At 46.3% G+C, this 16,841-nt stretch overlaps 1 protein-coding gene across 3 annotated transcripts in view; it reads left to right on the top strand.

Moving 5' to 3' along the window:
* Positions 1-16,841, top strand: part of Alk (anaplastic lymphoma kinase) — a 735,715-nt gene that overhangs the window by 640,004 nt on the left and 78,870 nt on the right. For all 3 annotated transcript variants that reach the window (XR_001782029.2, XR_385265.4, NM_007439.2), the window contains exons 10-11: positions 14,428-14,522; positions 14,761-14,889. Coding sequence is in view for 1 of the 3 variants with exons in the window: in NM_007439.2 (NP_031465.2) it covers positions 14,428-14,522; positions 14,761-14,889 (224 nt within the window). In the remaining 2 variants the exon portion in view is untranslated. The remainder of the gene's footprint in view (positions 1-14,427; positions 14,523-14,760; positions 14,890-16,841) is intronic.

Below are 16,841 nucleotides of genomic sequence, written 5' to 3'. Positions count from 1 at the left end.
TAACCTCATCCCATCTATTGAAACTCCCCGAGTCTCACCATCCCATCCTGTAAGCAGTACTTCACCAGGTTGTTATGGGAATAAATAATAGGATCGCCAAAAGAATCTATACATAACGGGGTGTCAGGAGGTTTTCAGCATCTTTTATTCTAGCCTCTAAGTGGCTTCATAAGTAATTTATTGAACAAACAGTACAAATCCAGCCACTGATCTTCCATGTTCTGCAAAATGGAGGCATACAGCTGTCTCTGGTTTGGGGAAGAAAAGTGGTGAACTCCTCGGTACACACTAAATGCTTCAACACTAAAAGCTGCTAATAAGGAATATTACTAAAAATGACAAACTTCTCTTCCCCCATCACCTGCACAGTGCCTCAGAGGAGTCTGGCATAGTCATCTCAGAAATGATAACGATAATGATAACCTCAAAGGTGAGGTTCTTGTGAGTGCGTAAATCGTAGAAGTCCTGCAACTTCTTCTGACCTCCTCCCAGGAGAGAGGCCACCCCAGCTGCCTGGATTGCCACAAAGTGGAACGGGGGCAGGGGGAGGTTAAAGGAGAGAAAGAAACCAATTAGGGAAGAAAGTAACAGAAAATGAGAAATGAGCAGAGGACAGAAGCAAACCACCTCCCTTCTCCCAGCCCCCGGTGGTAGGCATTCGCAGTCTATGCCCTCAGCCTTCATCCCACATCTCCACCATTCAGCACCTTCCTCGTTGTCAGCGCCCCATCATAGACCTTAGCCGTTGGAAACATTATTCTCCATGCTTCCTTATATCATCTCTGCTCCCCCAGGGTCTCCAACCTGTACAGTCAGGAAGTACTCTTTTCAAAGATCCTATCATAGATAAGATTCCCCATAACCTCTGGACCGCCCATGAGCAATTCTTTTAAACACAAGTCTATTCATGTCCCTGGCTTCCTGGGGCTTTTAGGGCATTCCCTATGTTCTCCAATAAGACCTTTCTTTAAGGTTATGTGTGATGTGTCCAACCTCAGCTTCAGTATCTCATACCATTCATTCTCCTCCTCTGCCTAGACTCCTCTCACTCGGTGGTACCATGCCAAAGTTCCTTACCAAGCCAAAACTCCTTACCTCAAGCTTTTGCATTTTCAAGTTTCTGCACATTAATATTCTTCCTTTGCCATCCACACTTGTAAATACCACTCCTCGCTCACTGTTTAAAGAAGTCTTCCCTCCATCCTGGGCTATCTGTGTGCCCACAATGTGTCCTTGAGGCTCTTGAGGCAAACATGTGCCTTTTCTTTCATTTTTAATGGGTTTTTTTTTTAAATATTTGAATTGGTACACAGGGCAGAGATCATGTCCCTATCTTATATGCCACTGCTTTCTGAACCTAGTAGCGTGCCTAACATGAAAAGCTCAATAAATCTATGTTGCCAGAATATGTCTTGAGAAAAATTGACTATATACCTCAAAACAGCAGCTGAATGAGCTGAGAATTCACCATTGGAATCCCTCCAGTTACCCCTCTTCTGTCCAACCTGTGTCTAGCAAAACAGACGAGACCACTTTATAATAAACGCGACCACAAAGAGTTCCATATTTCAAAGCAGCGCCTGTGTCCTGTCAGAAAAACCAAAACAGCATTTGTTACTCTTGTGACAGGGAGACCCTCTTTGGGGACTCGCCTGGTGCCTGTGCTTTCTTTGTGTGTGGTCACTGTCCTGTCAAAACCACTTTATGAGAAAGACTTTGATCTTAACCGTGTGCCACCCCCCTCCCCCCGGCGCCTGTGAGTTGGGAGCTTGAGCTGAGCGTGGAGACCAAAGAACTGCAGTCAGATTGCTCCCACGCCGCAGCAGTATCTCAGTGACTGTGCCATGTGCCCATTAAAAGGCTGGCAGCCAGAAGCTGTGTGTCCATGAATGGCATCTCTTCTGTCCATTCACAACCATGTAAACTGATAGAAGTAACGTCATCATCTGTCATCATTATGGAATTACCATCACTCTACAACCAGACTGCAAAGATGAACTAGGAAAAAGAATCTCCAGAGCCGTGCCCGGCGTGGCGTGAGCAGTGCTCGGCATGTCATGGGCAACATCCCTGGAATACAGATACGTGCTCTCATGGCAACTTTGAAGGACAGCACTAATTCAAATGTGTTTAAAGGCTTTGTCGTGCTCAGACATCTATCATGAGTAAATATGGCTCCTTTCTTTTTTTCTGTCCTCCACCCACCTCTTCTCCCTCCTCGAGTGTGACTGCCATTATCTCTTCTGGAATTAATTTTACCTTTCTTCAAAAATGGACGAAAAGCAAGTTCTCTCTCCTTATTGTCATCACCATTCATTCTCTTTCAGGGATATAATTCTGGGTTTCCTCTCCATTATCATCTCCCTTACTAACAGCAGTGTTTCCCACTGCCCTAAGCCTTGACACACTTACAGCATAGAGGCTGCCACTCAGGCTCTCTCTGCGAGAGACTGCGAGATAACCATGGATCAAATCTCGTCACGCAAATCGCCCCAATCGCACAGTCAAATAGAAAGCACACAACTTATCACACCTGCGCAAGCTCGACTCCCCAGCACCGTCGTTAGGAAGGCTTTTAGCTGTATGCTGTATACAAAGTCTAACAAAAAAAAATGTTCCCTCTGGAGATATTTAGGTTTCCTGTTTCCCTTTGCATCCTTTGTCCTAAACGGCAAGTGAGATGCCTCGCAAATGCATCTTCCAAACGAGTTCGGTTAAACTGAGAGTTATGTCCTCATGCATTCATACCAAAAATGCCAGAAATGCTTTTTCTCCCCTGTTCAACTTTTGGCTGTCGTCCTCGGCATCCCTACTTTATCCAGGAAGACTATGGATAGCAGTAGCCTCCCTTCCTGGAGCATCTTTCTGCCCTCAGGAAAGACTTAGCGGGGCACTTTCTTCATTGTTGTCTGTGTAGAGAAGTATATACACCAAACACTACAGGCAATCCTGGGTTCATGGGTCTAGACATCCCCTGCTTCTGGAAGTGTTATGTTTAACTTGTATTTTTTCACAAATTGCATCACAGCTTCCTGGTGCAGCCATGAATGAGTTTCAAATGCAGGTCAGAACTAACGCATGTTGAGTGCTCACTGCTGGCCAATCACTGTAACGAGTACTTAGCCGCACTATCTGCTTTCATCCTTCAAAGAGTCCCTTGGGATAGAAACTATAATTAACTCCCTTTATATATGAGAAATCTGAGTGCTAAAGAGGTTAAATGATTTTTCCCTTAACCCTTAGGCCACTCTGCTTTCTAGGCCCTGCCTGAGGAAATACAATACAGTGTGTGACAAGAGGTAGGAATCTTAAACATGCTAGGCCTTGTGACTGACAAAATATTTTGGTTCTGAGTTATTTTTAGACCATATTTCTTACACATTTCAAGCTAGTTGTTTAGGTTTTTCTTCTTTGCTTCATAACCCCCTGAGGCCCATAATATCTTATATATTTTAAGAGTAGCTGATGGAGAGATGATTCAGTGTGTAAAGTGCTTATATGCAAGCATAAAGACGTGAGTTTGATGCCTCAGAACCAAGGTTTAAAAACCAAAAGCCAAGCTAGGCTTGGTGGCACATGTTTTTAATCCCAGCTCTTCTCAGTTGGCAGAGGCAGGTGGATCTCTGTGAGTTCAAGTCCAACCTGATTTACATAGTGAGTTCCAGGCCAGCTAGCATTACACAATTACCCTGTCCAAACAAAAGCAAACAAACAAACAAACAAACTGACCACAGCAACTGGAGACAGAGACAGGAAGATTCCTGGCTCGTGCTGGCTAGTCATTCTAGCTAAAATCAGAAGGATCCAGGTCAGAGGCCTTATTTCATAATGTGGAAAATGGCTGAGAAAGACATCAAGATCAACACATTCAGAATACAGTGTCTTTCAAATGCCTGCTATCAGAGTCAAGAAGTGACTTCTAGAATCTCCAGGATAATAGGCAGCACTGTTGTCTTGCAGGGGAAAAAAACTGCTATTATAGAACCATGTTATAGAGTCTCTGTTTGAGCCACCTGAAAGCCCTGTAGAGCAGTTGTCAACCACAAGGTGGTCAGGCAACACCTGCAGAGCCGAGTCACTCAAGGACTAAGCCAAAAAAAAAAAAAAAAAACTGACCTGGTGGAGCAAACCAAATGTGGCCTGGGTGTAACCAGACAGCCACACTGATCATCCAGACAAAGATATAGACCTGTAGTCAGCAGACAGGTAACATCAAAGGATAAAAGGAGGGACCAAGTTTCCATAATGAGTCCAGAGCCTTGTATACAGCACACAGGCATGAGAACAGTCATATCTTTGCCCGAGCATATTAAACTATTCTCCCTCAATGTACCCTGCCTGGCTCACCAGGTTGCCTACAACATAGCCAGAGTGTGTAGTTAGGTAAAGGTTGCAGCTAAAGGAGAAGAGTTCGATGGTCTCCTGCAGCCAGCAAAGGGCAGAGTCTTTCCATCACCATGAGCTGGTTAGTCACCAACCACCAATGCCAAGTGTACTAAACAAATCCTGGGTACCTTAGAAGTACTGCTGTTTGTTGATTGGGATAGCAACACCTGAAATAACAGTATCCCTTCAGTTCCCAGAAATGAAATTCATTTCTTTCTCAGATAAAATCAAACATGGGTGTGCCTGGTGAGTTCAAGAACTTACACCCCTTCCACTGTGGCTCAGGCCTGCACTCCTGCCTTGGACTCCTTTGCATTTGGCTAGCAGTGTAGGGAGAGCATGGAGAGAGGCATTTGAAGATTTTGATGTATTATTACTTCTCACTTTCTATTGACTAGAATTTGCCGCATCATAAAATTTGGGGAATGAAACATTCACACCTCAGAATAGATCCCTCAAGGATGCTGGGAAATGCAGTCTAGCTGTGTGCCCACATAAGATAGAAGTTCATTAAAATGAGGGGGGGAGGAGAGGTAGGAGAGCAGGAGGGGGAGAGGAGGAAGAGGAAAGGAAGAAAATGAGGAATGGAAAGAGGAGGAGGAGGGAAAAGAGGAGGAGGAAGAAGAGGAGGAGGAAGAAAAAGAGGAGAAAGGAAGAAGAGGAGGAGAAGGAAGAAAATAGGAATGAAGAAGAGGAGGAGGAAGAAGAGGAGGAGGAAGAAGAGGAGGAGGAGGAAGGAAGAAGAGGAGGAAGAATGAAGAAGAAGAGGAGGAAGGAAGAAGAGGAGGAAGAAGGAAGAAGAAGAGGAGGAAGGAAGAAAAAGAAGAGAAGGAAGGAAGAAGCGGCAGCCAAGCACTGCAGCTCTCTTCTATGGGCATCTATCAGTGTCACTTGAGAGCCCAACTCCCTCATTAGCTGCTCTGGGCCCAGATCAGCCAGCATGTCCACAATCTCCATAATTCAAAGCTGAAATCAATTCCAGGATCTATTCGGAGGTGTGAATGTTTCATTCCCAAAATTTTATGATGCAGCAAATTCTTACTTTCTGGTAGAAATCACCCCAGAATTTCACCAAACTTCCTCTTTTCTAAAAAGAAAAGAAATAAGCAGGAAAAGAGTACTTTGAAAAGGCTCAAGACTGCCAAAAAGCTTCAGCCCACAAATCCGGCTGCATGTTCCTATGAGCCAGAAAACTCTCTCCCCCGCTGCCACTAAGAAGATCCATGGATCCCACCCGTGGAGAGACACTCTGAGAAGACATCTTAGACTTGGAATGCTATCTTCGAGAAGTTCCCCCAAATGACTTTGGCATGTAACTGTGTTTGGAAGACATTGACACTAAGACATGACAGATCCAAGTCTCTTGTGGGTAAGCTAGGGAACCAAGAAGTATCTGGAGAGGTATTGCTGACGGTCAGATTGTTAGCAATAGTATATTCATCTCTGTCCATGCATAGGACTAGCCTCTTGCTAAGTTACAGGATCTGGATGGCACTGAGAATACATGAGTGGCAGCCTAACCCACTAGCATTGCACAGGCTCCAACGATCTCCCAGGATCCAAGCAGTCAAGGCAACTTGAATGTAATAGATAGTTAATAAGTCAGCCCTCAAGAAAAATCCAGATCTTAGAGAATGAGGCCATTAATTCTAGAGACAGTGTCAGGGTAAGCAAAGGTCTAAAGACAGGGATGGTTTCTGCTGTTTCTGGGTTGTGTCAGGGGATTGTGGGTAGCCATCTTAAGCAAGAGGGAATGGTATGAGGCCACCACGTGCTTTGGGCTGTGAATATAGGTAACAGGACCATTAAGCCCACTGGGTTTACTGGAGTCTTGAGTCTGACGGAGGCCCTTGGGAAAACCAAATGTGAAATTATTAGAACCACAAAGTACACCCATGGAAGGAGTTACAGGGACAAAGTTTGGAGCTGAGATGAAAGGATGGACCATGTAGAGACTGCCATATCCAGGGATCCACCCCATAATCAGCATCCAAACGCTGACACCATTGCATACACTAGCAAGATTTTATCGAAAGGACCCAGATGTAGCTGTCTCTTGTGAGACTATGCCAGGGCCTGGCAAACGCAGAGGTGGATGCTCACGGTCAGCTAATGGATGGATCACAGGGCTCCCAATGGAGGAGCTAGAGAGAGTACCCAAGGAGCTAAAGGGATCTGCAACCCTATAGGTGGAACAACATTATGAACTAACCAGTACCCCGGAGCTCTTGACTCTAGCTGCATATGTATCAAAAGATGGCCTAGTCGGCCATCACTGGAAAGAGAGGCCCATTGGACACGCAAACTTTATATGCCCCAGTACAGGGGAACGCCAGGGCCAAAAAGGGGGAGTGGGTGGGTAGGGGAGTGGGGGTGGGTGGGTATGGGGGACTTTTGGGATAGCATTGGAAATGTAAATGAGCTAAGTACCTAATAAAAAATGGGAAAAAAAACCCACAAAGTAGAACTCAGAAAAGGGAATTTGGGGAGACATTACAACAGAGGCCTCAGCTTCTGCTGCCTTCCAAGAGTTGTTCAGGGGCAGCTTTGGAGTTGCTCTCTGAGAAGGGAGAAGATAGAGCTGGTGGCTCAGCGTGCTGTGTGCACCCAGGCATTGACATTTACAAATCAAACCCTCATAACTCTGGGAGGATCTCGCCCTTGTTCCTCTCTCGGAAAATATCTCAGATCATTGGAGCAAGGAGTAGATTAGTAATTCTGAGGCTTTAAATCCCATTTCTAATGCTGATTTACTGTGACGTTCGGGACAAGCTGTTGCTTTGGATTGCTGTTTCCACAATCAAGAGCACAGAGCACTGAGGCAGATCAGGCCTGTGTGTCTCGTTTAAGAGGCGGTTGTTCAAAGTGGCACTACGTGAACTGCCTTTATGATAGCGGATATTCAGATCTGCTCAAGTTTTTTTTTTTGTTTTTTTGGTTGTTTTTAAATCCACAGTTCAGTTTACAAGTCAACAGATGTGTGTGTGTTTTTCACGACCCCTAATGCCTGTGAAAATGAAGTGCTCTGTTCTCAACCCTTCTCCCTCTAGGCGCAAAGTCTGGGATCTAAGGGATAATTGAGCCTCTAATATTTGGAGTAAAGCAGAATCCAACTAAACATATCTTGTCCTCTGGGAGGAGCCTCGTTGGCATAACTTCTATCTTCACTTCCAGGCAAATGTTTGACACATCTTCATTTCCACAGGAGTCCTGGACCCACATTGCCAGCTGCCTGATTGGCACATCATGACATCACAAGGCAACTCCCATGCATACTTCTATCCATAGCTTCACCGCCATTCTCCTAGATTTCTCGAAAGTCTTCCTTGGGTTTTCCTCTCACCAGTCACAACCAGCATGTCCCCTGGCTTGAGTAGACGTTAGCTGTGAAGAGGTCAGAAGTCCCATAGCCATTGAATAATGTGAATTACACAATATCCAAACTCCTAGGACGAGGCCTATGCTCTATGCTCCTGTCTGACTCATAACATGGGCTGACAACCTTTGCTCCAAGGCAAAAGATGATATGTATAATTTGTCACGTTGTCGAAGGAAGTGCAGATTTATCATTAAAATAGAAATGAAGCAGAAACAATGAAGTGCAAGCTCTTATCCTGGAGAAAGGCAGTGTGAAAATGCTAAGATAGCACCTATTCAGACCTTGTGCTTTGCCCAGGGTCCCACCAAGTCTGTAGCTCTGACTTACTCTACAACAGTAGTTTGAGATTCGGTGCCTTCCAGTTCACCTTCATAAAGATGTTCTTCTCAGGGAAGAAGGAAGCTCAAGCCATCCTTTTCCTGGGGCCTTTCGTTATAGGAAAGCTGCCTTATCTGGTACCATCTCTGCCCTCCAAGGCACACATAAACAGTCCCTTGTAGGGACTCTCTGCAGGTCCTGAGATATAGGAGTGGACATCCCAGTTTTTAAGAAGGATGGACTCGGTACCTTCTAACGAAGATAGTTTTCCACAGCCTCAGTTGTTGTGAAGGGCTTGTTGAACGGTGTATATGACAGACATTACGGACTTGTTGAAAAGTGTGTATAACACTACATGAGATTCAGTGGGATGGGTGGTTCTACAACAGATGGCAGAAAGCATAGCCTGGGAAATGAGAGGCCTGCTTTTTCCTAGTGGGTACCTGGCCAAGGCAAATGATGCTCCCTAGATATCTCAGACATTCTTCATCTCCTTTAGTGGATTCTTGCATGCGTGCCTCTGTGTGTGAGCGAGTGAGCAAGTTAGGGTGGGGATATGTTTAAGTGGGTAAGAGTATTCTCGTTTTCTTTCTTCTCCTCCTCCTTCCCTTCCCACTCTTCTTCTCTACCTTCATCTCTCTCTCCCCTTAACTCCCTTCTATACTCTCTTCCCACCCAGTGCTTAGCCTATGGACCAAGCATTTTATCTATTGCTGCCTCCTCTGTTGGTCCGGAGCTCCATAAATCAAGGCCCTCTTCCCTTCGCTCTCTCCTTTACACCTGCTTCCCATGCCAGCATGCGACAGATATGACACAGAATGAGGGGATGAGATAGCATAGAAAGAACTTAATGAAGATTGTCTTCTCCCTGGCTGACATCTCTAGTTTCTCCTTCCCGAGAACCCTTCAGTGTCATTTCAAACAAACAAACAAACAAACAACACAGAAAGCCAATGTTCAGGGGTGGGGAGATGGCTCAGTGGGTCAGAACATTTGCTGCGCTCCCGTGAGAACATAAGTTTGAGTCTCCAGTACCCATGCAAAGTGTTGAACTTGCTGGTGTGCACCAGTAACCCAGCACTAGGGAGGACAGATGAGTCCAGAGAGTCACTGGAGCTTGGTGGCCTCAGCCTAAATCTAGGTTCAGCAAGAGACTCTTTCTCAAGGAAGAGAGGTAGACAGAATGCCTGATGTCTTCCTCTGGCCTCCTCGTACACACACAGAGATGCACACGCCACACCAAAGAAAATCAAAATTAACGAAGGGGAAAACCAGCGATTGGAAGCCTTGGCCTGTGGGTGTGAAAGGGTTTCTATAATTCTCCATGCAGTTTATCTGAAGATATGTTTCCTTCTTTTCAGAAGGCTCCCTCACCACAACCAGCCTGGTTGCGCAAGAGAGAACTCTCTGACCCTTGGCAGCCCTAGAGACTCCGTATTGACTCTTCTCTTGGTGTTATGCCGAGAGGAGAAAGCAAGTCTTGAGGTAGTAAATTACCTCAGAGAGTTGGGCTTGTGGCTGCAGAAACATTCCCAATTTAGCCTGACCTTCAACATGGTGTATTCACAATCACCAAAAGTCACAGCATATGAATACATACATGTCCAGCCACTGCCCAGTCAGATACAATCAGGGTGGGTCCTGGGAATCCAAAGCTGCTCCCCACCCCCCACCCCAGTCCAGCCCCTCCTCCGCCGCCGGTAACTGAAGTCAATTATGCAGATAATGGCGTGGATGTGGCGGGGCTTTTTCATCGAAGACATTATTCTAATAGAAATGCATGCCGCGACCCCAGCCTTGCGACAGTCCATTTCAGAAGACTTTTACTGAACAAATCAACTGCGCAATAAGAAACGAGAGAGAGTGGTTTTCTCTCGGCAGCATCTGCCAGCTCTATCCTAAGCAGCCAGGTCCCAGACAAGCCCCAGCTGTGAAAATGGGTCCCCCTCCCCCTCTTTGTTGGATCCTACTAAATGACCAGGGAAGGAATGTGAGCCGGGGTGCCCATCCATCAAATGCCTCTTACACCACCCGCATCCTTTCCCTCTCACCAAAGCCTTGTTATTCCCTCAGTCCACATTCAGACGCACACCTTTTTGTCAGCTACTTAGAATCATTAAGTGAACTTAATTAGGTTTGTCAATCCCCGAGGCTGGGAGGATTGCAAAGAAGGCCTCATATTCACTGCCCATTAACAGTCTGTTGCCTGAGCGAGATGGTGCGGTTTTTTCTGAGCTGTGCGTGAGCAGCATCCCCATGTCCTCTGCAAAGATCTGCTCCGTGAGGACAGGAAGCACCCACTTCCAGAGCTGCCTCCTGGAAACCTGGCCTGGCCCGTGGCCCAAATGATCACTTCCCAGAATCCTCCTGGGCTAAGTTTCAACAGGTTGTCTATAAAGCTTGCACAAGATGGAAAGGTGGATGCATTCTTATGCAAAAGCAGGCATGAGTCAAGACCTCTAGCCAAGTGTGGTTTAGGCAAGAAAAAATAAAGTGAGACCAGCATCGACTCCTGCAAATCGAAAATCTACTTTGAAGAAACAGAAAGAACCGAGCAAATCTGGCAGTTACCACAAAGCCAAAGAGAGGGGAGGCCCCAAGTGCTCACTCTGCCTTCTCCTTCACCAGATATCCCACTCAGGAAGAGGAAGGCTCTTCTAGCCAAGGAGACACGGCTTCCCTCCCCATCCAGCGTAAAAGTGTTGGGGTTGGGCCACAGAGGTAACCTGTGTGATTGTCAGTCTGTTGTCCTGTTAGCAATACAGCCTTGCTTCCCATCAGTCCTAGAACGTTCTACCTGTACTCAAGAGTATGTGCGGGACCTAAGGTCCTAGAATAAACTCTGAGGAATGGCCTGGTGCCTGTGTCTTTGGGAAAGTAACTCTAAAAGAGTAATTGGACCAGAAGGACTCAGAGCCAGGAGGAAGTCTTGCTTGTCTCTAGCAGGGAGGGGCTTCCAGAGCCTCTGCTCTTTGGTTTTGCTAGAGACACACAACCAGGCAGCGTCCGAAGCAGAGAAGCCTAAATCACAGCTGGCCCAGTCTTCACCTCATCTCTTGGCCAGGTCCCTCACAATGAACTTCTGGAATAATCCCCAGTGTGTCATGCCTGTCCCATCACCTGCCACTCCAGACTCCGTTCCCCCATTGCCTCCACTCCACCTCTGTCCTGTCCATACCTGCCACCTCTGTCTGGCCCTCATCTACACTTGTCCCACCTGTCCCCTTACCTGAGTCTCTGGCCCCAGAGTGAACTGGGGCAGCCTCCCGTGTGTTCCTGGTGCCATCTGATTGAGGCTTCCCTGCCTGTCCCGAGTGCCCCTGTTACAAAATATGGGCAGCTTCCAGTGTCCGTTAAATGCTTTCAAACATCAGCTTCCACTGCCATCCACTCACAGGATGCTTTAGAGACTCTTGTACTTAAAAACCATTGCAGCCCCGTCTTACGTCATCCCATCCGTGCTAAAAGGCCTAGTGGTGGCTGTCGGGGAACCCTGTAGCTCTAACTTCTCAGTCATGAAGGATGAAAGCAGGAAACCCAGAGCAGGTGAGGTGACTGCAGGTTTCCACTGGGGTCTCTGGAGGGAACACTGGAGAGCTTGTCCCTCCCCCCCCCCCTCCTCCATAGGCACACGGTCATGTATTCCCTTGCACCTGACGTCCTCCAAGAAGGGGTACTGATGATGTAGCTTAGCACCGAAATGAATGTGTGGCCTGGCTCCTCAGCATGTGGTGATGGATAAGGAGTGGATGACCCAGGGAGGAGATCGAGAGTGTGTGTTGCTATGGGACCAATGCCCTCTCCAGTGTAGGATATCTCACATTCCCCACCAAAGAACATGATTCTTTCTAGTCACTTTGAGAGGCTTTATAGTAATATTTATTATTATTATTATTATTATTATTATTATTATTAGTTGTTGTTGTTGTTGTTGTTTTGTTGCTGTTGTTGTTTGGTTTGGTTTGGGAAATTTTGTTTTATTTTGCTCTTTTGAGACAGGTTCTCATGTAGCCTAGGCTGGCCTCAAACTCATTGTGTAGTTAAACATGGCCTCAGTCATTTCTCCTTTAGAATGAAAGCATCTGGGCCTTCTAACTGTGGCTCTTACACTGAAAAGGTTAGCTATGACCAGATTTTACAAGACAGACGAAGGCACAGGCCTGTGTGGGGAGTAGAGCAGTTGAGAATAATTGATCACAAACACATTGTTCAGATGAGAGTTTGCTTCTCATTTCAAGGCTTTTCTCCAGTGGAGCAATAACTGTCCTCCGGCCAAAAGGAACTAAGCCACCATCTACCCCTTCTAAGCGCTGACCAGGGTTACCTGCTCAGTCATGATGGGGGTTTCCACCTGGTTGTGATTCACAGTGCAGGCAAGTTCCAGCCTTGTCTCATCAGAATGGGACAAAGGCATCTGCAAGGTTCACACTAAAGAAAGGCATGATTACGTTACAAAAAAACAATTGTCTTAAAAGAATCTCATAAGGTTGTAAATAAGCTTATGATTTTTGTGTTGGGCCATGGCTATAGGTGGCCTGGTTTGAACATACAGGAAAATTTCACTCCCTTGCTGAGATCCAGAGAAACAAAAGGCCTTTCCCCTTCACACTTCTTCCTGTGTGTCTCTTCTACCTCTGCCTTCTGTCTCTCCTCCGCCTTCTTGTCCAGTACCTACCCTGGCCCTGGCCTACAATTTTGTCAGCCTACATGTTCTCTCTCTCTCTCTCTCTCTCTCTCTCTCTCTCTCTCTGCCTCCCTCTCTCTCTCTCCCTCTCTCTCTCTCTCTTTCTCTCTCTCTCTCTCTCTCTCTGTGTGTGTGTGTGTGTGTGTGTGCGTGTAAGTAAATACATACATACATACATACATACATACATAGGTATATAGGAGAGAGAGAGAGAGGTCTTTCTTTCCTGCATGTCTATGTCTTATCCCTCTCTCCCTTTTTCTCTATCTCTCCCTTTCCCTCCTTATTTCCCAACAGCTTTAGCAAGCTATAATTTACATGCCATAATGTTTACCCATTTTTAAGTGTGCAAGTCAATGACTTTCAGCAAGTTTCTAGAATCTACAAAGAGTACTACAACCCAGTTTTAGAACATTTCCATCACCCCAAAATGAGGCTTCGCGCTAGTTAGCAGTCAATATTGTTCCACGGCTAGCCCCAGGCAAGCACTAATCTGCTCTCTGTCTCTACAGATTTGCCTATTCTCGATGATTCCTATACAGAGAATCACTCAATATGAGGTCTTTAACTTACTGTCTGCCTTCTTTAACTTTGCATAATGCTTTTGAGAGGCATGTATTTTACAGCATGTCTCCTGGTCCATTCTTTTTTATTATAGATTAGCATCCTGATGTGTGGCTATATAACCGCATGAGCTGCATCCATTCAGTGATTGACAGCCATGGCTTCCCCCTCTTATTATTTCAACATCCACACCAGAGGCTGCACACTATTCTTCAGGTCATTCCGGATCGACTTTCTGAAGTGTGGGGAAAGAGTCTTTAGGGCTCTCGGGACACAGTCACTTTATCGCAGAAGGGGATGGTTGACTGATGACAGCCTTCAGGAAGGAGATTTCCCAAGAAAACAAACCAGGAAACAAATGAGTCTGAGGCATCATTCTGTTTATCTCAGTCTAAAGCTTTCTCTGACTGTAGTCAGAAGACCTGGCCCTCTAAGCCATGAAAAGGCTGGAAAGAAATATAATCGCAGTGAGTTACTAGCCATACTTTATGACCCACTGTGGTTTGATTACAAGCTCTCCTGGGGAAAACTGTCGATCATCTAATATTTCACAACCAATTGGAAAATAGTAACTGATACCGGACAAGACTCAGGATGCTTGATACTTCTGTTGGGCAAGAAATTAACCCTTGAGTTGCCGGCTAATGGAACAGAACCACACAAGAAGCCCAGTGACTTGAAGCAAGAGAGACATTGAGGGGTTCTCTCCAGCCATTGGTATCCTACGAAAGCACTTTAACGTTTAAATAGTGGCTTCAGCCCACCCATAGGTGAACATGAGCAGAATGCCAAGCTCACTCATTTCTATCCACCATGCATGCCCAGAAAGCAAAAGTCAGATATCCAAACCAGCTCTAAAGGCCTCATATCTGCCATAGCTGGGATGGTGCATCCCTTCTAAAGGGATGTGTTCTGTGATGGAGCAGTGGGTATTGAGAAAGGTTGATCCCTGCCCTCTAACTGATGGGTTGGGATTAGGTAGGGATGATCAGACTAAATTTCTGTACAATAGGTCAGCACACGTGTGCCTTGAATCCTGGGACTTGACTTACCCTAGTGGTTCCTAACACACATTCTTCTTCTTAACATCGTACAGGTTCTGGCTGCAGATAGTCACATGGTGGGGTCCAGGATCCAGGGCAACCGTGGGATTTGACAACATTTCCATCAGCCTCGACTGCTACCTTACCAGTGAGTTGGCCCTGGCACTTTTTTCCCTTAACCCAGTGACCCATGGTCTCATCTCTAGACCCCTAATCTCAGTGACCTCTGGTCTTACCTCTAGTCCCCCAATTTCAGTGACTTATGGTCTTACCTCTAGTCCCCCAATCTCAACCATCTTGCCTCTCCTACCTTCCTCAGTGTAACCTCATCTCTTTCCCTAAAACTGACTCCACCCTAACTCATCTCTAAATCTTCTCTATTCTAGTCAGTGGAGAGGAGAAAATGTCCCTGAATTCAGTACCCAAATCTAGAAATCTGTTTGAGAAAAACCCAAACAAGGAGTCAAAATCCTGGGCAAACATATCAGGACCAACTCCCATCTTCGACCCTACAGGTAAGGGTTACTCTGTCACAGCTGACACATTTAAAGAGCATCATTTCTTGCTGTGGAAGGCAGAAGAATGGTGTTGTGGTCGGGATGGGGACTGTGGTTAAAAGAAAATGGTTGGTCTCGAGAAGAGGCATCACTATCTTTGTTATAGGACTCTAAAGAAGCTGTGTGGGTCTCTCATCACTTAAGCGATAGAAACTACTGGAGAGCTCCAACACATCTTGATTAGAATAACAGCCTATAGATGCTAAGTCTGTAGTTTCTACTTACAAGGTGGACTCCTGGTCCCATGCAAAGTACAAAATAATTAGAGGCTTGTAGTTTTGACACCAAATTTGTGAGCTCTCAGCTCATTAGCTAAATTTTAGTTTTTGCTTAGTTTGGGGGCTGGGCGGGAGACAAAAAAAGCTGCTTGAATTGCCTCTCCAGTTCCTGATTCCTGCCTAATCTGGCCAGCTACCAAGCTGAAGAAAGGGGTATGTGTCTCCTTCCCTCTCTCCCCTCACCTTTAAAGCACTCCCTGCTCAAACCTTCCAACTCTCCCAGAGCCTAGCTGGGAACCTAGCCTAAAGAACTCTATATCCTAACAGCTGCATAATTCATGGAAATACATAGCCTGTAGCTCACAGCCTGAGTGAGGCCCTTCCCTGTTACCGGTCAATCCCTCCTACCCCTCACCCCCCAGGGGATTCACCTGTGTTTACTGCCCTGTGACAAACTTGCACAACTTACGAATCCACAAATGTAGGAAGGAGGTCACACTTCCCTTTTCATTCTGTGCTAAGTAAACATGGAGGCATCCCCAACCCTGGCCTCACCTCCAGCAGCGACTCCAGAAACATCTACTGATTGATTGATGAGCATATGGAAGCCTGAGAGCCCCAGTTCTCCAATGTCAACAGCCACAATGCTACAGCCAATCAACATTTAGGGAGCGGTGGCCCACCCTGCCTGAGTCTGGGTTCATTGCCATATAACTCCCGCTGTCCCAGAAAGGATAATCAATAAGGGCCCATTGGCCACTCCTGACAAATGAAATCATGGGAACTGGGAAAGGGCTATGACTCCCCACCATCTCCAAACAGAACTCGAAGCTAAAACACCAGGCTGTTCTACTGGGTGGCATTACCTCAGAATGAGGTAGGCAACTGGTTCCAGGTCAAAGGGGAAAAGAGGATATTGAACCTAAGATGTCTAAGAGTGGCCTTGAGGCTCCCTGGGACTGCTCTATGACACTGAATAAGGAGCCATTGTTTTTCCAAGAACCCAGCACCACATCAGGAGCTGCTTAGGGAGAAAGAAAGGGGCCTCAGCTTCCACAACCCTCTCTTCATGTGCTCCATCACCGGAGGTATTTATCCACCATGATTTGGGTCCCCTTGTCCCATCTCAGTGTCAAGCCCTCTAACTATGTAGTGGGGTGCACAGGGTATCTCTATGGAGGGCAAGATTTCTGCTAAGGAGGTCACTATTCACCGGCACGTCTCACAAGTCCCTGGAAAGAAGGAGAAGGAAAGAGAACAGAGGGGAAAGGGAGAAGGAAAGAAAAGAGGAGTGGAATAAGAGAAGGGAGGGAGGAAAGGACAGGGAGTGGAAATCAGACAATGCCTGTCAGTGAGCTAGGCTTTTTCACTAGTTAACTTAGCCTCATCCTGGGGTAGTGAGTTTTACTCCTATTGAAGGGAGAAGAAAGATAGAATAAAGGGCCGGACCGCGAGGACATGGCTGCTAGCCAGTGGGGCCAGGATGTGAACCCAAAATCTGTAGTCCTTTCACCAGCTCAGCCGGCCTCTGCTGGTAAAGAGATCTCCAATCAGGGAGAAGTGCTGTGTGAAGAGGAGGTAAGGGGAAGACACAGCTAAGAGCCCCTGCCTGAGCAGTAAATAGTCGGCTCCCAAACCCTCTGACAAAGAATGAGGGAGACAAGATAATAAGATTTTCTCTCCAAAGTTCAG

The sequence above is a fragment of the Mus musculus genome, chromosome 17, assembly GCF_000001635.26.
Source record: "Mus musculus strain C57BL/6J chromosome 17, GRCm38.p6 C57BL/6J".
Classification (NCBI taxonomy): Eukaryota; Metazoa; Chordata; class Mammalia; order Rodentia; family Muridae; genus Mus; species Mus musculus.
This window is presented reverse-complemented; position numbering and strand designations above follow the sequence as displayed.